Source organism: Bos indicus x Bos taurus, chromosome 3 (genome assembly GCF_003369695.1).
Source record: "Bos indicus x Bos taurus breed Angus x Brahman F1 hybrid chromosome 3, Bos_hybrid_MaternalHap_v2.0, whole genome shotgun sequence".
In the NCBI taxonomy this organism is placed as follows: Eukaryota; Metazoa; Chordata; class Mammalia; order Artiodactyla; family Bovidae; genus Bos; species Bos indicus x Bos taurus.
The window spans coordinates 54,061,207-54,085,486 of NC_040078.1; the positions used below are offsets into that span (position 1 = coordinate 54,061,207).

General features: G+C 41.7%; 1 protein-coding gene across 5 annotated transcripts; it reads left to right on the forward strand.

Moving 5' to 3' along the window:
* The first annotated feature begins 3,156 nt into the window (after positions 1 to 3,156).
* On the forward strand, positions 3,157 to 20,614 carry LOC113889632 (trichohyalin-like). 5 transcript variants are annotated; one of them, XM_027536589.1, is made up of 16 exons: positions 3,157 to 3,329; positions 9,358 to 9,432; positions 9,802 to 9,989; positions 12,091 to 12,139; positions 12,703 to 12,861; positions 13,214 to 13,401; positions 14,790 to 14,871; positions 15,194 to 15,349; positions 15,720 to 15,878; positions 16,224 to 16,405; positions 16,941 to 16,989; positions 17,508 to 17,666; positions 18,276 to 18,434; positions 18,790 to 18,948; positions 19,300 to 19,484; positions 20,385 to 20,614. In XM_027536589.1, exons 2-16 carry the CDS (start codon positions 9,387 to 9,389, stop codon positions 20,439 to 20,441), a joined length of 1,977 nt encoding a protein of 658 aa, XP_027392390.1. In that variant the 5' UTR covers positions 3,157 to 3,329; positions 9,358 to 9,386; the 3' UTR covers positions 20,442 to 20,614. The 5 variants fall into 5 exon arrangements, with proteins under 5 accessions (XP_027392390.1, XP_027392391.1, XP_027392387.1 ...); XM_027536590.1 differs by having other exon boundaries at positions 19,300 to 19,427; XM_027536586.1 differs by having other exon boundaries at positions 19,300 to 20,614.
* Positions 20,615 to 24,280: the final 3,666 nt, after the last annotated feature.

The window sequence follows — 24,280 nt, forward strand, 5'->3', positions numbered from 1 at the left end:
GAGAAGGGAATGGCAAACCACTCCAGTGTTCTTGCCTGGAGAATCCCAGGGACAGGGGAGCTTGGTGGGCTGCCGTCTACAGGGTCACACAGAGTCAGACACGACTGAAGTGACTTAGCAGCAGCAGCAGCTGTACATTAAATGGCATGTTTTGGTTGTTCACATAACCTAGAATGAAGAGTCATCATGGCCCTTTATGAGATCAGGAAGGAATGTTATTTTTAAGGCGTTGTCTTGGTGAACAGGGGAATGTTGCTGTTTATGGCTGAGCAGGTATTTCTGCCCATGGTGGAAGTTTTGCTGATACATAATGCAGATACACAGTGCACCATAGGAGGGAGACAGGAGGGCAAAGGGCACAGAAAATTTATATGATTAAATTTTTCTTCTCTTGCCATAAAATATGAACTTTATTTCACATGATGTTTCTCCCCTTACTCCCACCAAATGACACATGGTTGCAGTCATGACTTTTTTCTTCTTCTAGCTTTAATGAGATATAATTGACATAAAACATAGTTTAAGATGAGGGCTCCCCAGGCAGTGCTAGTGGTAAAGAATCAGCCTGCCAGTGCAGGAGACATGAGAGACGTGGGTTCGAGCCCTGGGTAGAGATGATACCCTGGAGGAGGGCATGACAACCCATTCCAATGTTCTTGCCTGGAGAATCCCATGGACAGAGGAGCCTGGTGGGCTATAGTCTATGGTGTTGCAAAGACTTAGACATGACTTAAGTGACAGCACACAGACACATAGTTTAAGGTGAACAGTAGTTAGGTTTTAAAATGATCCAGCATAATGTTTTCCCAGCCAGCCAGTGTCTTATATCACTTGAGGCCACTTGAAATGGCATTTCTTTTAAACAGGATCCAGACTGAAACTGAAAGCAATGAAGAGCTCCTTTTATAACAGACTCCATTCTAGGAAATCAGCAGCTCTTCTGTATGAGGAAAAGAAGAGCCTGATCTTGAAAATCTAAATCTGTAGCAGAATGTGAAAACTGGTCAGACAATTAAATCTGTGTTCCCAAAGTGCTTCTGCAGATTCTCCTTAGAGACCACACTCTTCCTCCAGGGGACAGCTGGACTGTATTAACATATTATTTCTAAAACAAGATGCTGGGTTGGCCATCTTTTCTGGAGTTAAATAGAAGATGAGTAAAATTTCATTTCAATTAAATAACATCTCTTTATCCTCCATCAGTTTAGGAAATTATTTTAATAATTCTTCCTTAACCAATACTATATTTTGTGAACAAGATTTATAGAATACATTTCTTAAAAGATATTTTATCTTGCAATAATTTTCCATGGAACTCTTTCTGGAGTTCTCCCATGGAAGCTGGGAGATAACTCCAAGGGTATTTTTCTTCAGTAATAATAATAAATTAGCATAATTAAATAATATTAAAATAAATTATTATAAACATTAAAATATGATAAATAATAAAATAACAATAAAAATGTTGATTTAAAGACTAAAAGAGTTAGCTAGCTTTATATTCTACATCTTTAAAATCATATTTTTATTTTATAGCCTCATGGAACAAAATAAAAACCAAAACAAAAGAGTGAGGCAAAAAGAGAGGGCAGGCAGGATGCTGTGATCCAGTTGATGAGGGAAAAAAAATTTTTTTCTCTGGACTTGGGTCAGTGCCCGACCCTCATTGTCAGTATCTGTGTCTCAGTAAGTTCAGGGTCACTATCCTTAACCCAGTTAAATTTCAACTCTAGAAGTTACAAGTTTAAGACACTTTAAAAATCTGTCTCTGATATTGTTGGGTATACTTTTAGTGGTTTGACAGAATTTTCAACTGTAAACACTATGATTGATTCTATTTTATGAGATGAGCTCATGGCAATCCAGGTAGAGATCCTACTTTTCTACCTGCTCTTGCATCCAGGTGATTAGAAGTATATGTACCTTACTTGTGGGTCTATGCCAGAGAACCTTGAGCCTGTTCTCCACCAGTCACTCTTATCCATCTTACTATCTGGGAAAGATTGAAGGCAGGAGAACAAGGGGACGATAGAGGATGAGATGGTTGGATGGTATCACCAACTCGATGGACGTGTTTGAGCAAGCTCCGGTAGTTTGTGATGGACAGGGAAGCCTGGCGTGCTGTAGTCCACGGGGTCGCAAAGAGTTGGACATGACAGACAGACTGAACTGAACTGATCTGGATATCAGCTGATGTGGCAGCAGTCAACCTTTGAATTTCCACATATTTGTGATGTCTTAGTGGGTACCAAACAGCAGAATGGAAGGAACCTGAAGAATGACTCTCTGGAACCTAGAGTGGTGGGACTGTAATATGTCTTCTAAGTTATAGAATCACCGTCCCAAACCATCTGTATCTCCAGTGTCCTCACTTTATTCTCTCTTTCTGTCATCAGAGAGAGGGAGCTCAAACATGACTCAGCATTCCTAGTAACCTTCAAAGTCTCTGCCTGCGGAATACAGTCTATGAACCAAGTCTTTCAACTTTATTCTCAGTGAGTCTGTTACACTGGTTACATGGACCTGATTACTTAGGGGCTGAGTAGCCCCTACTTTAATACATCTGCTCACTGCCTTCATTTGCTTTAAAATCTATTTCCTCCAGTTACTTTTTTAAAAAGACTGACTCACTTTTTAAGATCCAACAGAAATGATACCTCCTCAGTGAAGCTATGCATGAAAAGTGAAAGTGCTAGTCACTCAGTTGGGTTTAATTCTGTGACCCCATGGACTATACCCTGCCAGGCTCCTCTGTCCATGGAATTCTTCAGGCAAGAATACTGGAATGGGTAGCCTTTCCCTTATCCAGGGGATCTTCCCCACCCAGGGATCCAACCCAGGTCTGCTGCATTGCAGGCGGATTCTTTACCAGCTGAGCCACAGGGAAGCCCAATTAATAAGGGCACTTTTAAAAGAGAGAGAGACAGGAAAAAAAAAAAAAGATTCAAAGCAAAAAATTAAAACCCAAAACCCCTCTATTGCCTTACCAAAATTATCCCTGAGAAACAATTACATCGGCTGCTCTGTTCCTACTGTGGAGTAAGGGCCCCGAAGACAACTGTGGAGGAGGGAGCTGCCTGGATTTTGCCCACATTCTGAGTCTCTAGCCTCAGTTAAGAAAGAAAAAAACCTGTAGCAATTAACCGTAGGATACTGCATGTGTCCTTTCGGTTTCATTACTCAGAAACCTCACCCATAACACATGGCTGTAAAAACCTGCTCGCCTTTCAACTTTTAAGGAGCAGAGCAGGTTTCCGGAGGAACCAGACTCAAGGGGAGCCCCAGGGAAGAGCCAAAGCAGCTGGGAATTTGATACCCCGGTGCTCCAAGTAAGTTTCCTCCTACACTTCCCCTTCCAAGCACATTTTTGTTAGCTAACAACAGTGGATCCCCTGGCGTAGACCCCACACTGCGGGAGGGGAGGCTGCCGGCTGCCTGGGCGGGAGGGTGTGAGGGCCGTTTTGCGTCTTCCTTTGGATCTGATGCGGCTGCGAAATCATGTCCCTGCATACGCTGCTCCTCCTGGGGACTCAGTCCCGGGCTGCTGCAAAGAGCCTCCCTTGGGAGGAGGAATCCACCCCGCCTCACCTTCGGAAAAGCGGGCTGAAGTCCTTTTTAGGACTGAGGGACTAAATCCCGCCTCCTAAAAGAGGAGCTGAGTGGGGTTGCCCCCTCCTCTCTCTTCCCTCTTCCCTCCTCCTCCCACCTAAGACACCTCCTGATTACTCTGCTGGGTAGTGGCAAAACAGAAAGGAAGGTCCTCAACATACGGAGGAGCCTGGTGGACTGCAGTCCATGGGCTCGCTAAGAGGTGGACACGACTGCGCGACTTCACTTTCACTTTTCACTTCATGCATTGGAGAAGGAAATGGCAACCCACTCCAGTGTTCTTGCCTGGAGAATCCCAGGGATGGAGGAGCCTGGTAGGTTGCCATCTATGGGGTCGCACAGAGTTGGACACGGACACGACTGATGCGACTTAGTAGCAGCAGCAACATACAAGTTTATTTTTAAAAATTCTTATTACATATTAACCATGTATAATATTCCAAAAATTCTGCAGAGTTGCATGTATGTGAAATAATTCATTCTCACACTTTCCCTTAAAATAAACCATAAGGTCTAAGCCTATTTTTTCTCCTTCATTGTTTCCAAATGTGTAGTCCTTACCAAAAACAAAGCAAGACAAAAACACAAACATTATTTTCAGTTTCAGTTTCTTGTTCTATTCCCTTTGTGAGAATGAAAAACATGTCTCAGTTTCTTTTCAACTTCTGTAAAATGGCTCAGAAGGTAAAGAATCTGCCTGCAATGCAAGAGACGAGTTTGTTCCCTGAGTCGGAAAGATCCCCATGCAGAAAAGAATGGCTACCCTCTCCAGTATTCTTGCTTGGAGAATTCCAGGGATAGAGGAGCCTGGTGGGCTACAGTCCATGGGGTTGCAGGTCAGACAAGACTGATCAACTAACACTTTCCATAAAATAGCAGCAGAAAAGTGGGAGGAAAAAAGAGAGCAAGGATGAGTGGTAAATAACTGGGAGCTTTTTCTGGAACTCACTGATCTGAAGAGCTCTGGAATAGATATGTTAATCCGTCAACTTTCTTTTGCATGTAAATTAGTCTTGAGATCAGAACTCTTAATTTCTCCTTCAAAATGGTATGTGAGGAATGGAGAGGTGAGAGAGAATATAGCCTGATGGTCTGGACTGAAGGATTCAGATGCTGGCTTTAGTTCTGGGAAAACTCAGCTTTTCCATTTGTACCAGTGGTAGCTGGAGCTGACAGCCTCACATCCTGTCACATAGCCAGGACAGCAGCCCATGGTGTGGAAAGAACCCTGCCTGGAGAGATGAGAGATTAGGATCTTCTCCTGGTTCTTTGGAGAGGGGGTAGGGGAAAGACACATTTTCTCCATCCATGACCTCAAGTTTTCTCACTTGTATATGCATTGAGAGACTCATCACAGTTCTCAACAGGGCTCAACACTAGATTCACTACCTACACCTTTTTTTTTTTGAGTGAAGACCAAGACCATACTTGACTCAGACAGTTCTGGCTGGTTTTATTTATTGAATAAGGAAAAAAAATGATACCCCAAAACAAATAGGCAGCCTAAACATGGCAGCCTCATTTTACCCCCAGTCACACCCTTAAAAGTTGGGAAACAAGCATGTTGCCTCCTGGCCTTGGTTGTAAGCCATTGCTCAGGTCCAAGCTGCCTCTGACACCCCGTGGGGCTGCTTGTTTCTGGATACTTTCTGAAAATTGGGAAGGACCAACTCAGCACTTCTGGGAAACAAGCAGTGCTTCCTTCTTCCAGGGAAGTTATCTCAAACTTCCCTGGTGGCTCAGATGGTAAAGCGTCTGCCTACAATGCGGGAGACCTGGGTTCAATCCCTGGGTCGGGAAGCTCTCCTGGAGAAGGAAATGGCAACCCACGCCAGTATTCTTGCCTGGAAAATCCCATGGACGGAAGAGCCTGGTAGGCTACAGTCGATGGGGTCACAAAGAGTTGGACACGACTGAGCTACTTTCTTTCTTTCTTTCTTCTTCCTTAATGTAGTCCTGTGGTAGACATGTCCAAGAGTTGTGCAGACCCTCCTGAGGGAAGAGTTCAGTTCTGAGTCTTTTTACATGGATATTTTTGAACAGTTATACTTCACCGAAGAACAGATATTCTTCATTGACTTTTTAATTAAGATATACTTTTTATTGGTTTATTACACACATGTTTTTCTTTTTTTTTTCTTTAACATAAATCTTTTTCTTGATGTTGACCCACATTTCTATTTGGAAAAACAAAACCAATTTTCTGATGACCCAATTTCCCTACACAACTGTGTGGCCAAAAGGATTTTGATGACTTCTAAAAAAGAAAAGAAACAAAAACTGTTTCCCTTTTGGATCCCAAACTCCTCCAATCTCTTGAATAGTATAAATGGTTCTAAAGATACTGTATTTCATTGATTTGTCATATGTCAAACTGGAGTTGTCGATCATCTCAGATTTTGATGAATACTTGCTATCCCTATCACTAATTCTAAGCTGTTCTCAACAACTAAGACCAGGAAACAGAAGAGATGCATGAAATCTGTGTCTTAACATTTCATGGTTTGTGTTCCCAAGGTCATCTTAGTCCCAGGTCCTCCCTCAGCATTAGCTTCACTGCTCTGTTTTATTTTTAATATGTTTTCCTGGGAAATTCTTCTTTCAGAATACACCAGAGTATGTTACCTGAAAAAAGATACTTTCATTTTTAAAATGCAGTGACTTGGAGATCCATAAAGATTAATAGAAAGGAAATCACTAATTTAGTAGCAGGAGATGTGGTTTATGAAGATTTTCCTACTTATTGTTTGGTAGGAAATGCCAAATTTCCTACCAAATATTTGGTCACTAAGTTGCGTAGGAAATACCAAATTTCCTACCAAATATTTGGTCGTTATTTGGTTGCTAAGTTGCGTCTGACTGTTTGTGACCCCTGCACAAACTGCAGCACACCTGCAGTCCACCTGCAGACCCCTGGTGGACTGCAGCACACCAGGCTCCTCTGTCCTCTCCTATCTCGTGGAGTTTGCTCACATTCACGTTGATACTACATGGATATGGTAAATGATTAAAAAATCATTTAGATGTGTAGTTTTGTACAGATTTGTAGTTTCAGAGTTATTGATCATTCATCATGGCTGACTTATCCAGTACTGTGAATGCTTGTGGCGACCTTCCTGGATGCCTTCAACGATGGTGGTTCCTTGTTTGGAGAACCTCTATCCTCGTGTGGAAACTGAGCAGCTATGCAGAAGGAGGTTTCCACAAAAATGGTCCTGTCAAAGATGGCCTACAGAGAAGATGTAATGGAGTACTCCAGGCTTCCCTGGCTGCTCAGTGGTAAAGAACCCGTCTGCCGGTGTAGGAGACACAAGTTCAAAGCCCTGGGTCAGGAAGATCCCCTGGAGGAGGGCATAGCAACCCACTCCAGTATTCTTGCCTGGAATCCCATGGACAGAGGAGCCTGGTAGGCTACAGTCCAGGGGGTCACAAGAGAGTCGGACACGACTTAGCACCTAAACAACAACAACAATGGACTACTCCATCAAATATGACAAACCAGTCATTGAAGTAGTACATGATAATTTGTCTTAATGGTTGATGCTTCATGTTACCTCTGATACCTTGAAGCCACACTGTTATCCACAGGTTTACTACCATTCATAGTAGAAAGATTCTGATTCTTTTGAGTAGAGTGTTCTAATAGATTATATTACTACAATTTATGGCCTTCTCTCCCAAGCTCAGTGCTTCCTTGGTGGCTCAGATGGTAAAGAATCCACCTGCAATGCGGGAGACCTGCAATGGGTTAGATCCCTGGGTTGGGAGGATCTCCTGGACAAGGGAATGGCAACCCACTCCAGTATTCTTGCCTGGAATACTGACAAGACATGGACAGAGGAGCCTGGAGGTATACAGTCCATGGGATTGCAAAGAGTTGGAAACAACTTAGCAACTAACACTCACACTTTCCCAAAGTCAGGCAATTTTTCTGGAAATCTGTCTGACCACTGAAGCAAAGTCAGTACAGAATTCAGATGTCCTCCTTGACTGAAACTTATAAACACACTTAAGTTATTTTGAGCTTGTTGCTTTTACTGTGTACTCTCTCCCATTCATTGTAACCCAAGTTTCTCTGGGAAGATTCTCTTACTAGATATTTCTTTACTTTGCTTTTAGTGGTATTACTGTAAATCATGTCCTATATATTGAATCTCAGGATGCTGCAAATGTGAGGAACCATAATATGAAAAATCTTAGGATGCTACAACTGTGAGCAACCATAATACAAACCAATATTTCATACAGAAGACTCAGGGGGCTTAGAAAGTTGCTAGTAGTCTTAGAGTATTTCAGTTTCTTTTTCTGAGGTGGGAGTAATTCAAGTTTCCTTAAACAGTTTTATTGAGGTGTAAAACAAACACCATAAATTTAATGCATTTAAAATTTACAGTTGATACAAATGTACCAAATTGAGAAAGGAGTACATCAAGGCTACATATTGTCACCCTGCTTATTTAACTTACATGTAGAGTACATCATGTGAAATGCCAGGCTGGATGAAGCCCAAGTGGGAATCAAGATTGCTGGGAGAAATATCAATAACCTCAGATATGCAGATGACACCACCCTTATGGTAGAAAGCAAAGAAAAACTAAAAAGCCTCTTGATGAAAGTGAAAAAGGAGAGTGAAAAAGTTGGCTTAAAGCTCAACATTCAGAAAACTAAGATCATGGCATCCAGTCCCATTACTTTGAGGCAAATAGATGGGGAAACAGTGGAAACAGTGAGACTTTATTTTCTTGGGCTCCAAAATCACTGCAGATGGTGACTACAGCCATGAAATTAAAAGATGCTTGCTCCTTGGAAAAAAAGCTGTGATCAACCTAGAACAGTATATTAAAAACAGAGACATTACTTTGCCAACAAAGATCCATCTAGTCAAAGCTATGGTTTTTCCAGTAGTCATGTATGGATGTGAGATTTGGACCATAAAGAAAGCTGAATGCCAAAGAATTGATGCTTTCAAACTGTGGTGTTGGAGAAGACTCTTGAGAGTCCCTTGGACTGCAAGGAGATCAAACCAATCCATCCTAAAGGAAATTAGTCCTGAATATTCATTGGAAGGACTGATCCTGAAGCTGAAACTGCAATACTTTGGTCACCTAATGTGAAGAACTGACTCATTGGAAAAGACCCTGATGCTGGGAAAGATTGAAGGTGGGAGGAGAAGGGGACGACAGAGGATGTCACATGATGACTCGATGGGACATGAGTTTGAGTAAGCCCTGGGAGTTGGTGATGGACAAGGAGGCCTGACATGCTGTTATCCATGGGGCTGCAAAGAGTCGGACACAACTGAGTGACCGAACTGAACTGAACATATGTACCAGGGTAAATGTACAGTGATTTCACATGGAGAAGGTGTTTTCAGAAATCTTCCTGGAAGATGTGTGGGATGTAAACTGTGAAATATTTTTACATACTATCCAGGGTGGGATGTCTCCAGAAGAACCACAAACAGAAAAAAGATTGTGAAAAATATGAAAGGGCTTATAGTTACCTATTTGTAAACCCGCACATTCTTCTGACTAGTGGAAGCTAGCATGTGGTTTGGTGGAGTTGAGGGGAGGCAACACTGGCAAGGAGGTGCAGGGGTAGGGAGGTGGGCAGAATCTTGGAAATTGCATTTGTAGGCAGTTGGAAGCAACCAGTGAATGTTATTCAGAACAGTTCACTTGTCAGAACACTTTAATGGAATTCTAGATATGACCTGCTTGACATGTCTTTGCCCCTTTCTGTCTCCAGAGCTAAAAGAAGAATTAGAAGAAAGCTGCATGAATAAAGATGGGATCCTTCATGATACAGAAAAGACCTCAGCAGGTACAGGGGAGGGTTCTGCTCACAGTAGGGTGGAGTTCTGCTCACAGTTCTGCTGCAGTGGCCCCTGAGACTCTGACAGGAAGAACTTCCAGAAGCAAGGACCTTCTCCTTCTATGAACACACTCTGTTTCATCTCATAATAATAAAGAGAGTTGTGGTTGTAGGTCCAGGCAGCCAGTCAGAGTCTTTCCTAGCACATTCCCAAACCTGCCCTTGATGTACAGTCACAGGTGAAGTCAGACATGTCATGTCCATTTGCTTTTTCAAGACAGTCTGGTCACTGAGAAGGTGGAGGTTTGAGGGATGAGAGGTTGTAGTTCTTAGGACTGACTTTTGTTTTCTCCTCTCTCTAACATCTTCCTGGACCAGCAGAGCAGTACGAAAGAGAAGCAGCTAAGAGGGAAAAGGATTCTCTTGAGCAAAAGATTAAAGAGCTGCTACAAATGTTAGAGAACCAAGAAAGAGCCTTCAAGATATTTAGAGTCAAAATCACCAGCAAGATGAGAGAAAGAGACAAGCTTCTGAGAAGGATGAACAAGAGGATTGAGAGGCTGGAGGTAACTTGGTGTGGGTCTGGGCAGTGATGGTAGAAAAAGTCCTCAAACCCCAGGAAGGGATGGGTGGAAATTAAAGCAAAGTCATAGAGAGAAGCACCATGGTCCTTGACTGCTTTTGACTCATTAGAAGCTCTGAGTTTTTAATGGTTTGTTATTTAGTTGCTAAAGTGTGTCTGACTCCTTGCAACCCTCTGGACTGTAGCCTGCCAGGCTCCTCTGTGCATGGAATTATCCAGGAAAGAATACTGGAGTGGGTTGCCATTTCCTTCTCCAGGGGATCTTCCCAACTCATGGATCAAACCTGTGTCTCCTGCATTGGCAGTTGGATTCTTTACCATTGAGCCACCAAGGAAGCCCTTTTAATGGCTTAAATCCAAGCATTTGGGTTCTGATCACTGTGAGTTTCTGAAGATTCCAGGAGGACCTTGGAACCTCCAAGCATTTATAAATAACTTTCCCATGATTTGAGAGAATAGCATTGAAATGTGTATATTACCATATATGAAATAGATCACCAGTCCAAGTTCAATGCATGAAACAGGGCGCTCAAAGCCGGTGCACTGGGACAACCCTGAGGGATGGGATGGGGAGGGAGATGTGAGGAGAGTTCAGGATGGGGAATACACGTACATCCATGGCTGACTCATGTCAGTGTATGGCAAAAACCACCACAATACTGTAAAGTAATTAGCCTCCAATTAAAATAAATTAATTTAAAAATAAAAACTTCTCCCAGAGCTTGTGTTGCTGTTTTGAGGGATTCCTGGATAATCTCATGGAGTCAGTATTAAATAGGATTCGCAGAGTTATCAGGTGGTTATTCTGAGTGTATCTACTAGATGCCGGAGATGTTACTGGAGTAGTACATGTAATTTGTCTTAATAGTTGATTCTTCATGTCACCCACTTTACCTCAATGCCATCTTATTGGCTACAGATTTACTACTATTCAAACCCTGATGGCTCAGTGGTAAAGAATCCACTTGCAATGCAGGAGACTTGGATTCAATCCCTGAATTGGGAAAACCAACCCGGTACAGTATTCTTGCCTGAGAAACCCCATGGACAGGGGAGCCTGGTGGGCTATACAATCCATGGGTTTGCAAGAGTTGGATACAACTTAGTGACTAAACCACCATTATAGTAGCAGGATCTTGATTCCTTTAAGAGAGTCTAAATCACTATATTACTCCAAGTGATCTTCTCCTGTTCCAAACTCAGGCACCTTTTCTGGAAAACTGTCTGACCTCTGAAGAAGAGCAAAGACACTCAGATGTCCTTGACAGAACATGCCCAAAGTTTCCGTATCTACTTGGAACACACCTAGCTTATTTTTAGCTTGTTGCTTTTTGTGTACATTCTCTATATTCACAGGAAACCAAGTTTCTCTGGGAAGATTCTCTTACCAGATGAGTCTTCATCTTTACTTTGCTTTTAGTTATATTACTGTTAACCATATCCTGTAGATAGAATCTCAGGATGCCACAACTGCAAGGAACCATAGAGATTATATAATGTAAATTAAACATCTTGCAAACATGGCTCAAGGAGTTGACACTTATTAGTAGCCACAAAGAGACTATTTTCCCAGATGGAGTAATTCAAGTTTTCTTTAAACAGTTTTATTGAGAGATAATTAAAAAAAACTACCAATAAAATTTCATTTCTTAAAAATACATGATTGATAAGAATTACTCATGTGAATGTACACTAATTTTCACATGGAGAAGGTGTTCTCTGAAATCTTCCTGAAAGAGGCATATGATGTAAATTTTGAAAAACTGGTGCATCTTATTCAAGGTGGGATGTTATCAGAAGAGTTAAAAGCAGAAAAAACAGCATATGAAAAATATAAAAGTCTCCAAGTTTGCATACTTATAAAACTGCACATTCTTCTGATGGGTGGAAGCTAGCATGTTGAGGGGAAGCACCATGGTGAGGAGGCTGCAGGGGTAGCCAGGTAGGTGGGATCTGGAAAATTTACCTGTAGGCAGTGAGAAGCAACCAGGAAGTGTTGCTTCAAACAGTTCATTTCTCAGAATGTTTCAGTGGAAGTTTAAGTTTGACCGGCCTGACATGTCTTTGCTCCTTTGTGTCTCCAGATCTTAAGAAAGATAAGGGAAGAACAAGAGGAATACTACATGAAGAAAGGTGAGGAGTGGAGAGAGGCTCAAGAAAGGGTGGATATATGTATATGTATATGTGTATATATATAATTATGTTGTATATTCATGTTGTATATTCATGTTGTATGACAGAAACCAACACAACATTCTAAAGCAATTTTCTTCCAATTAAAAAAATAAAATGTTGATTAAAATTTGAAAAAAAGAAAGATTCTTCATGATTCAGAAAAGACCTCAGCAGGTACAAGGTGGGCTCTCCTCACAGTAGAGAGGGGAGGTTCCTGCAGTGCTCTCTGAGACTCTGACAGGAGAACTTCCAGAAGGACGAACTTTCTCACCTCTTGTGAACTCACTTTGCTACATCTGAAATAACAAGGACAGTTGTGGTTGTAGATCTAGCCAGCCAGTCATGGCCTTTCCTAGCATGTTTTCACACTTGCCCTTATGTGTGGTCTCAGGTGAATTCAAACATGTCTATCTTTTTTCAGACAGTTTGGTCACTGAATGTGGAGGTTTGGGGGATGAGAGGTTGAAGCTCTTGGAGTTGACTGTTGTTTCCTTTCCTCTCTAAAAATCTTCCTGGAACAGAGGAGCAGATCAAAAGAGAGGCAAGTGAGAGGGAAAAAGACCCTTCTGAGCGAAAGGTTAAAGAGCTGCAGAGACAGTTGGAGAACCAAAAGAGAGTTTTGGAGAGATTAACAGCCAGAGTGAGAAAGGAGATAAGAGAAAGAGAGAAGACCTCAGCAGGTACAGGGGAGAGTTCTGCTCACAGTGGGGTGGGGGAGGTTCTTGCAGTGCTCTGTGAGACTGCTACAGGAGTAATTTCCAAAAACAAGGACCCTCTTCTCCTTCTCTGAACACACTCTAAGCTATATCTGAAAACAACAAGGTAAGTTGATGTAGGTCCAACCAGGCTGCCAGGGCCTTTCCTAGAACACTCCCCAAACTGCCCTGGATGTGTGGTCACAAGTGACTTGAAATGATTTACATGTCCACCTGCTTCTACATTTTGGTCAAGAAAGGAGGGTTGGGTGCTGGAGAGTATAGGTCTCAAATCTGACTGTTGTTTTCTTCCTCCTCTAAATCCTTCCTGGAGCAGAAGAGTGGGCCAGAGGAGAGGCAACTGAGAGGGAAAAGGAACCTCTTGAACAAAAGGCTAAAGAATTACAGTCAAAGATGGAGGGCGACAGAAGTGCCATCTTGAAGGAAGTTAGACTCAAAACGACAAAGATGAGAGAAAGAGAAAACCTTCTAAGAAGGATGAACGAGAGGTTTGAGATGTTGGAGGTAACCTAGTATGCGTCTGGGCAGTCAGTGCCTGTGGAAAAAGTATTGGGACCTCAGGAAGGGGTGGGTGGAAATTAAAGCATAATCACAGAAAGAAGAACTATTCTCTTTTGCTTTCAATTCACTAGAAGCTCTGGGATTGTAATGGCTTATATCCAGGCATTTGGGTTCAGTTCACAGTTTTTGAAGAGTCCCTGAGGACCTTGGTATCTCCAAACATTTATAGAATATAAATAACTTTTCCAAGCCTTGTGCTGCTGTTTTGAGAGATTCCTGGTTGATCTCATGGAATCAGTATTAAATGGGGCTCCCAGGTTTAACAAGTAGACATTCTGAGTATGTTTAAGGCAAGTAGGATAAGTTACTGAAACAGTACCTCATCATTTTTCTTAACAGTTGACACAGATTTAGTGCTATTCATAGTAGGGGGATCCTGATTTCTCTGAAAGAGTTCTAATAGACTATAATATTCTATTCCAAACTGAAGCACTTTCTCTGGACATCTGTCTGACCTCTGAAGCAATGTCAGTACAGATGTCTTCCTTGACTAAACACTTGCATAATTTCCTTATATGCTTAGAAAAGACAAGTTATTTTGAGATTGTTACTTTTACTGTATACTTACTCCCATTCAGAGCAAATCAAGCTCCTCTGCAGAGCTTCTCCTACCAAAGCTTTCTTTATCTTTATTATGCTTTTAGTTGTATTGCTGTTATTCATGCACTATAGATAGAATCTGAGGAAGCTACAGCTGTGAGGAACTATAGACATTATATTAAAATCCCTACATTTCACCTAGAAACTCAAGGAATAAAGATACTTACCAGTATGTCTTATAGTATTTCAGCACTTTTTTTCTGAGATGCAGAGATTCAGGTTTATTTAAACAGTTTTATAGAGATGTAATTCACAAGCCATAGATTTCAGGGATTTGAATGTACAACTATATTTAATTAAATGTACATGTATGATTGATACAAATTTATGCACATAAAAGTACAGTGATTTCATATAGGGAAGGTGGTTTAGTGAATGTTCCCAGAAAAGGTGTGTGATGTAAATTTTGAAAAATTTGTGCATATTCTCTATGGTAGAATGTTATCTGAAGAGCCAGAAGCAGGAAAAACAGCATACAGAAAATATGAAGGGGACCAAGGTTAAATATTTGTAAAACTGCCCATTTTTCTGACTAGTGGAACCTTCATGGATGGTGGAAGCAACACTAGCAGAGGAGGCTGGAGAGTTAGTGAGGTAGGCAGGATTTTAGAAACTTGTAGGCAGTTGAACACAACCAGGTAATATTATTGAGAATAGTTCTTTTCTCAGAATATATCAATGGGGAGTTCATGTTTGACCGGCCTGATGTGTCTGCCACTCTGTGTCTCCAGATCTTGGGGATGATAAAGGACGAGCTAGGGGAATGCTGCAAGAAGACAGATGAGCTTTGTAATGCAGCCAAGACCTTGGCAGGTATGGGGGAGGGCTCTGCTCACTGTGGGTGGGGAGGTTCCTGCAGTCCCCTCTGAGAACTCTGACAGGATGAACTTCTGGAACTTCTGTGAATATGCTCTGTTTCATCTGAAAATAAGGTGGCTTGTGGTTTTAGGTCCAGTCAACCAGTCATTCCCTAAACTTGCCCTTGATATGTAGTTACAGGTGACTACAGCCATGACCATCTCCTTTTTCACAACAGTTTGGTCACTGGGAAAGTGAAGGTTTAGTGGGTAGAGGTTGTACCTCTCAGGGCTGACTGTTGTTTTCTTTCCTCTCTAAAAACTTCTTGGATGAGCAGAATGCACTAAAGGAGAGCCATCTGAGAGGGAAAAGGAGCTTCTTGAGCAAAAGTATAAGGAGATAAGTCAAAAGGTGGAGGACCAAAAAAAAGACTTCGAAGAATGTGTAGGCAAAATGATAGAGAAAACAAGAGAAAGACAAAAGATTTCAGCAGGTACACGAATGGGCTCAGCACACAATGGGGTGGGGAGGTTCCTTCAGTGCCCTTTAGGAGTCTGATGGGAGGGACTTCCAGAAGCAGGGAGCTTCCTGCCCTGTGTGAACGTACTCTGTTATATCAGAAAATAATAATGCTGGTTGCGGCTGTAGGTCCAGCCTACCAGTCAGGGATTTTCCTAGGAGATTTCCTACCCTGCCCTTGGTGTGTAACACTGGTGAATCCAGACATTTCCATATGATTTTTAATGACAGTTTGATCACTGAGAAATTGGACAGTTGTGGGGGGAGGGGTGTGGTGTGTGAAGGGTTATAACTCTCAGATCTAACTGTTGTTTCCTCATCTCTCTAACATCTTCCTGGAACAGAAGAGTATGCCAAGAGAGTGGCAGCTGAGAGGGAAAAGGAACTTCTTGAGCAAAAGGTTAAAGAGCTGCAAGAACAGCTGGAAGACCAAGAAAGGGTCTCTGAGGAATTAGGAGTCAAAAAGACAGAGAAGCAAAGAGAAAGAGAAAAGACCTCAGCAGGTATAGGGTAGACTCAGCTCATGGTAGGGTGGGTTCCTGCAGTGCCCTCTATGACTCCGACAGGAGAAACTTCCAGAAATAGAGCTTCCTCTCCTTCTGTGAACACACTCTGCTACATCTGAAAATAACAAGGTGAATTGTGGTTAGAGGTCCAACCAGTCATCCCCTTTTCTAGCACATTCTCGCACCTGCCCTTATGTGTGGTCACAGGTGAATTTAGACATGTCCATCTGCTTTGCCCAGACGGTTTGGTTACTCAGAAAGCAAGGGTTATTGGTTGTGGGCTTGTAGCTCTCAGTGCTGACTGTTGTTTTCTTCTCTTCTCTCTCTAAAATCTTCCGGAAGCAGAAATGCTGGCCCAATGGGAGGATGCTATGTGGGAAAAGAAGCAAATGGTTAAAGAATTGCAGCAAAAGTTGGAGGACCGAGAAAAAATGTTCGAGAGATTTAGAGACAAACTCACAAAGGAAATGAGAGAAAGAGACGACCTTCTGAGAAAGATGAATGAGAGGATTCAGATGCTGGAAGTATGTCTGGTCTGGGTCTGGGCAGTGAGTTTGGAACAAAGCCTGAGCCCTCAGGAAGGGGTGGGTGAAAAATAAAACAAAGTCATAGAGAGAAGCACTATTGTTCTTCACTGCTTCTAATTCATTGGAGGCCCTGAGTTTTAAACAAGATTCTGTAACAATTTAAGTTAAACTTCAAGTTTCAAGTTCTTACAGTTTTATTGAGTTATATTTCACAAACCATAAATTTCAAATATTGAAAATGTATGATATCATTGACACAAATTTACCAAAGTATGTACAGTGATTTCACTTGGGGAATGTGCTTTATGGAATGCTCCTGGAAGAAGAGTGTGGTGTAGAATTTGAAAATTTGTACATATTATCCAAGATCAGATGTTACCAGAAGGGTTGCAAGCAGTAAAATCCAGCCTATGAAAAATATGAAGCAACACAGGAATGTTACTCAGAGGAGTTCATTTCTCAGAATATTTTAGTGGAAGTTCAGCACAGGTGAGACCTGCCTGACATGTCTTTGCCTCTTTCTGATCTCCAGCGCTTACTGAGGTTACTAGAAACACTAGAGGAACAGGACATGAAGAAAGGTGAGCTCCTTTGTGATGCAGGAAAGGAACCTAGCAGGTAGAGAGGAGAGCTCAGCTCACAGTGGGGTGGGAGGCTCCTGCAGTGCCCTCTCAAACTCTGACAGGAGGGAATTCTAGAAGCTGGGAGCTCTCATTCTGGGAATGCACTCTGCTTCATCTGAAAAAACAAGGCTAATTGTGGTTGCTGGTCCAGTCACTCAGTCAGGGCCTTTCCTAGAAGATTCCCAAACCTGCCCTTGTGTGTGGTCACAGGTGTATTTAGACATGTCCATCTCCTTTTTCATTGGAGAAGGAAATGGCAATCCACTCCAGTGTTCTTGCCTGGAGAATCCTTGGGACAGGGGAGCCTGGTGGGCTGCCGTCTATGGGGTCGCACAGAGTCAGACACGACTGAAGTGACTTAGTAGTAGTAGTAGTATCTCATTTTTCATGACAGTTTGGTCACTAACAGAGTGGAGGGCTGTACCTCTCGGGGTTGACTGTTGTTCTCTTCCCTTTCTGAAATCTTCCTGGAGCAGAAGAGCAGGCCAAAAGAGAGGCAGCTGAAAGGGAAAACGAGCCTCTTGAACAAAAGGTTAAAGAACTGCAGCAAAAATCGGAGAACCAAGAAAAAGTCTTCGAAGTATTAAGAGACAAAATGACAGAGGAGTTGAATGAAAGAGAGAAAGCCTCAGCAGGTACAGGGGAGGGCTCATTTCACAGCGGGGTGGGGAAGTTCCTGCAGTGCCCTCTGAGACTGACAGAAAGAACTTCCTGAAACAGGGAGCTTCCTTACCTCCTGTGAACACACACTGCTTCATCTGAAAATAACCAGAGTTGTGGTTGTAGGTCCAGCCCGCCAGTCAGGGCCTTTCTTAGCATGTTCCTAGGTGTATGTGGTGTGGCGGAGGAAATGGCAACCCATTCCAGTATTCTTGCCTAGAGAATCCCGGGGACAGAGGAGCCTGGTGGGCTGCTGTCCCATAGGGTCGCACAGAGTCGGACACGACTGCAGCACTTAGCATGCATGCATGCTGGCATTGGAGAAGGAAATAGCAACCCACTCCAGTATTCTTGCCTGGAGAACCCCAGGGACAGAGGAGCCCGGTGTGCTGCCGTCTATGGGGTCACACAGAGTCGGACACGACTGAAGCGACTTAGCAGCAGCAGCAGGTGTATATGGACATGTCTACCTACTTCTTTGGGACAGTTTGGTCCCTGAGGATATGGAGGGTTGGGATTTGGGGGGTTGTAGCTCTCAGGTCTGACTGTTGTTTCCTTCCTTCTCTAAACCCTTCCTGGAGCAGAAGAGCAGATCAGAAGAGAGGCTGTTGAGAGGGAAAATGAGTCTCTTGAAAAACAGGTTAAAGAATTGCAGCAAAATTTGGAGGACCAAGGAAGAGTCTTCCAGAGATTAAGAACTGAAATGACAGAGGAGATGAGAGAAAGTGAAAACGTCTCAGCAGGTACAGGGGAGAACTCATTTCACAGTGGGGTGGGGAGGTTCCTGCAGTGCCCTCTGAGACTCTGATGGAAAGAACTTACTGAAATGAGGAGGCTCTTTTCCTTCTGTGAACACACTCTGCTTCATCTGAAAATACCAAGGAGAGTTGTGGGTGTGGGTGCATCCAGCCAGTTAGGGCCTTCCCTAGCATGTTCCCAAATCTGCCCTTGATGTGTGGTCACAGGCACAGGTGGAAATGTCCACCTGCTTCTTCAGAACAGTTTTGTTACTGAGGATATGGAGGGTTGGGATTTGGGGGTTGTAGCTCTCAGGTCTGACTATTGTTTCCTTCCTTCTCTAAACTCTTCCTGGAGCAGAAGAGCAGATCAGAGGAGAGGCCACTGAGAGGGAAAAGGAGTCTCTTGAAAAACAGGTTAAAGAATTGCAGCAAAATTTGGAGGACCAAGGAAGAGTCTTCCAGAAATTAAGAACTGAAATGACAGAGGAGATGAGAGAAAATGAAAAGGCCTCAGCAGGTACTGAGGGCAGAGCTCATTTCACAGTGGGTTGGGGAGGTTCCTGCAGTGTTTCTCTGAGAACTCTGACTGGAGGAACTTCCAGAAGCAGGGCCCTTCTTTTCCTTCTCTGAACACACTGTACTACCTATGAAAACAACAGGCCAGTTATGGTTGTGGGTCCAGCCAGCTGGTCAGCACCTGTCCTAGCACACTCTCACACCTGCCCTTGATGTGTGGGCACAGGTGAATTCAGACATGCCCATCTGCTTTTTTCAAGAAAGTATGGTCACTGAGAAAGTGGTGGGTTGGGGGTTGGGGATTGTACCTCTGACTGTTTTTTCTTCCCTATGTATAATTTTCCTGGAACAGAAGAGCAGGCCAAAAGAGAGGCTGCTGAGAGGGAAAAGCTTTTAGAGCAAAAGCTTAAAGAATTGCAACAAAAGTTTGAGGACCAAGAAAGAGCCTTCAAGGTATTTAGAGTCCAAATGACAGAAAAGGTGAGAGAAAGAGACAATTTTCTGAGAAAGATGAATGAGAGGATTGAGATGCTGGAGGTGAGTCTGGTCTGGGTCTGGGCAGTGACTGTGGAACAGAGCCCTGGAACCTCAGGAAGGGATGGGTGAAAATTAAAGCAAAGTTGTAGAGAGAAGCACCATGATTCTTTACTGCGTTAGATTCACTAGAAACCCTGGGATTTAAATGGTTTATGTCTGGACACTTGATACTTTCAAGAATTTTATAGACAACTTTCCCAGGGCTTGTGCTGCTGTTTTGAGGGATTCCTGGTTGATTTTTGGACTTTTCCTGGAGCCAGTATTAAGAGGGATTCCTAGGGTTTTCAGGTGGATGTTCTCAGAAGCAGATATTGGTTCACGTTACTAAGCTTCCTGCTAGTTTTCAGGCTGCTACTACATCAAAGACCCTAATATAGATCCTTGCTAACCTAAAGCATTCAAATATGCACAGACTTAGAAATATGGGCAACTGCCAGCTCCTAATTTGGCTGCAGTTGTCCCCAGGTGAGTTTAAACTGCCAGAGTCAGCCTTCAGTAGAGAAGTTCTGTCTTCTCCCATCTGGAATTATTTATATCAGTTTTCTTGATCAATTTAGGAATTCTCAGTATTTCTAAGATGTGGAGAGAATTTGTGCCATTCACGAGGAAGGCCCTTACCCAAATAGCATAAACATGGCTGAAATGTCTTATAACAATTGTCCTCTTGCCTGGTTAGGAGTGTAGGGAAACCCTAGTGATGGGTGTGAGTAAGTTTGTGCTATGCATCCTCTCACCATCCAAACCGAAACCAGGAGATATTTCTGATGAGCATAATAACTTCTCATGATCCTTTAAGAAAGAACTCTTTAAAAGAAAATAAACTGTTAATGGAAAACCTTGTTTTTGAAATATTGAGATTTTGAAAAGTTTTCTGTTTACTAACACATCATACATTTTTAGGCTGCAGTGAACAATGATAATGACAAGGATAATGAGGAAAACACTGAAAAGTACTGAACTTCATAGACACAGGAAGATAATGACAAAGAAAATACTTCACAGCCTTTTGTTTTAATCTCAGTTTGGGAGAATATAAAACATGTGTGGTCACTAATTACTCAGATTTTTTGTTTGTTTCTTTTAAATTCTGGTAATATTAAAAGTTTTCACAAGTGCTTTTTTGATCTGGATTATTTCTATCTATGTATGTACTTTTTCTTTTATCATTAAAGTTTTAATGTAAAAAATAGAAAAATCATCTACTATAGAACATCAATTCCTGGCCCACAAAGGAAAGAATTAGTGTGGCTGGATAATTAATTTAAGTGGAAATGGAAGCAACTGAGTAGAAGACAAAGAGGTCAAATTTGTAATATCTTGAAAAAAAGAAAAATTTTATTAAGTAATGCTTCTGAAAGTCACATATGAATAATTATACAAATGAATATGTATACTGGTTTCTTGAGAGGAAAGGACTAATTTCTTATACAAAACAACTGTGTTACTTCACTTGTAAATTTTATGTGTTTTGAGTTAAAATTTCACAAAAGCTGATTGTAAATTTTAAATTGAGCTGATCAAACACATTAAAAAGCCATGAAAATTCAGAAGGGGTACAGGGTTTGGGAAGTTTTCAGCCATAATTTCTTCTATAAATGAAGTTTATAGAACTGCAGTCATTAGAACAATGTGCCATCAAGGCATAAATCTGAAGACAAAGAATAACAGCATGCTGCATAGTCTAAAAATAGAACCAACAACATACCTGATTAAGGTTGTGTGAATAGTGTTATTTCAGATCAGTGAGACAATATAAACAGTACATGAAGTGCTGTCAGTCTACTGGACAGCCATATAGAATGAGAGTGCCTAGATCGCTTATAAATCTTGCACAAATAATATTCCAGCTTGACTTTAGATTTAAACATTAAAAATAATCTTGATAAAAACAGTAAGTGTCAGATAATTATAAAATAAATGTGGAAACTTGAATTTATTTTTAAGTGACATAAAACTCAAAGATACACATTTTATGATTTTGATGTCCTCTTTTACATTTTCATGTTTATCATTTTTTGTTCATTTTTGTTGTCACCACTTTCACAGAAACTTCTTTGATTTTTAAAAATCTGTATATTGGCTTAAGTGATTTACTTTCCTGTTGTGATTTTCCCTTTCCTATAGATTATTGTTTCTTTTCTATTTAGAGAAGACCTTTCAATATTTCTTTTAGGATAGGTTTAGTATTTCTGTAGCTTTTGTTTATCTGAGAAATTATCTCTCCTCCTGTTCTAAATGGTAATTTTGCTGGGTAGAATATCCTAGGTTGCAAGTTTTTCCCTTTCAGGGCTTTGAATATATCTTTCAACTCCCTTCTGGCCAGCAAATTTCTGTAGAGAAATCAGCTGATAGACTTACTGGAGTTCCTTTGCAATTAACTCTTCTTTTTCTTGCTTCCTTTAGAATCCTGTCTTTAACTTTTTGCCACTTTAATTGTAATATGTCTATATATGTTTGGGTTCATCTTATTTGAGTAATGGCCCCTCTGCTTCTTCATTTTACTTATATTTTTCTGACTCTTTGAATTTAGGAGTAAGAGCACTGTTACTCCTACGGAAGTAACTCTTTGAAGGGAAGAATGGTTCCTGTACCTGAATATCTGTTTCCTTTTTAGGCTTGGGAAGTTTTCAGCCATAATTTCTTCAAATACATTTTTGATCCCCTTTTCTCTTCTCCTCTGAGATCCCTATTATGTGTAGATTGGGATAGTTTATATTATCTCATGCTTGCTTTCATTTTTCTTAATTTATCTTTCTGTTTGCTGTTCTGATTGGGTGATTTCTGCTGTTTTGTCTTCCAGAGCATTTATCCATTCTTCTGCATTATCCAGTTTGCTATTTGTTGTCTTTAACTCCCATTTTATTTCTGCAAATGAGTTTTCTAATTTCAGTTGACTCCTCTTTATAGTTGCTTGTTTCTCTTTACAGTAATTTGCAATTCTATCTATAGCCTTTCTTAATTCCTTCAGTATTTTCATTGCTCCTTTTTGAATTCATAATCTGATATACCAGAGAAGTTTGTTTCATTGTTTGTTCTTTGAAGGAAATTCTCTTCCCTTCAAAAAGTTTCTTCCCTAGAAGTAACAGTGCTCTTACTCCTAAATTCAAAGAGTCAGAAAAATATGTAAAGAGTCAGAAAAAAAGTAAAATGAAGAAGCAGTCAAGAGAATTAAAAAAATCAAATTTTTTTTTATTTTGATCAAAAAATCAAGAGAATTCTCTTCAGAGATCAGTTATCTATTGTGCTCTTGTGGGCTTCCCAGAGGGCACTAGTGGCAAAGCATCTACCTGCCAATGCAAGAGATGCGAGAGACGCTGGTTCAATCCCTGGGTTGGGAAGATCCCTTGGAGAAGGAAATGGCAACCCACTCCAGTATTCTTGCCTGGAAAATCCCATGGACAGAGGAGCCTGGATGGCTACAGTGCATGGGATTGCAGAGTCAGACACGACTGAGCGCAAGCAGGCACGCGTGCACACACACACACATACTGTGTTCTTGAAGAACTGTTTTTACATGGAGGGTGTCCCTGTGTGACCCGCATGAGTCTAGTAATTTTGGTATGAGGACTGTGTTTTTTGTTTTTTTGTATGGATACCTGCTATATTGTTCCTCAGTGTGTGCTGGCTGTTATCCTCTTGATAGTATATCTAATAGAGGTCTATTAAATTTGAACGGAAACATATTAACAGGTCTTGGAATAGCCAGTACCCCTTTCCATTTGGCCTTTTAGTAACCAGAGAGGAAGTGTTGCATGTGCTAGAAGTAGGAACCAGGAGTCCCTTATCTAGCAATCCCTGACTTATTGGGCAGAGTCCTTCAAGTTCCTCTGGTGTTAAATAATCTTGGGGAATCTTAGGGAGGGACATGGATAGATCTACATTTACCTACTATAGCACTCTATTATGGGGTTCTGCACCACATAAATGCCAGATAATAGTGGAATTCCTTGTCTACAAAGAGGAGAAGTTCTTTCTACTAACTGCCTTCAGTTCAGTTCAGTTCAATTCAGTCGCTCAGTCATGTCCGACTCCTTGCAACCCCATGAACTGCAGCACGCCAGGACTGCATGTCCATCACCAACTCCCAGAGTCCACCCAAATCCATGTCCATCGAGTTGGTAATGCCATCCAACCATCTCATCCTCTGTTGTCCCCTTCTCCTCCTGCCCTCAATCTTTCCCATCATCAGGGTCTTTTCCAATGAGTCAGCTCTTCGCATGAGGTGGCCAAAGTATTGGAGTTTCAGCTTCAACATCAGCCCTTCCAATGAACACCCAGGACTGATCTCCTTTAGGATGGACTGCCTTCAGTTCAGAACTCATTGCCTTAAGTTCTCTATAAGATAGGTACTAGGTCAAAGATGACAGAGAAACTTAGGGAAGTCAGGAAACTTAGGAAGCCATTAGAGGAAACAGGTGTGAAGGGAACAAATAGGAGACTTGTGAAAGAAGTCCTTCAGGATCACAAGGAAGTTTAACCCCATTTCATGAAGTTATGAAGGTAGCTGTTCTAAGAAGGAAATTGTATTGGCCCTGAAGGGATCCTTTAAAGATAATGAGGGACTGGGGGCAAATTATCAAAGCCCACCATGGACAAAATTTGGTGACTTTGAGAAAGAAGCTGGGGAATGAAGCGATGTTAAGGGTGAAATATGTCACTGCAATATTGATAAGAAATATAGTAGGATGCCCTTCAACTCACATGGGTAACATCACCATGAATTTATTGGGAATTCAGGATAAGGAAAGTCTGCTCCCTCAGACCCGAGTTAGTATTCCTCCTGTGAAGAGACTTTT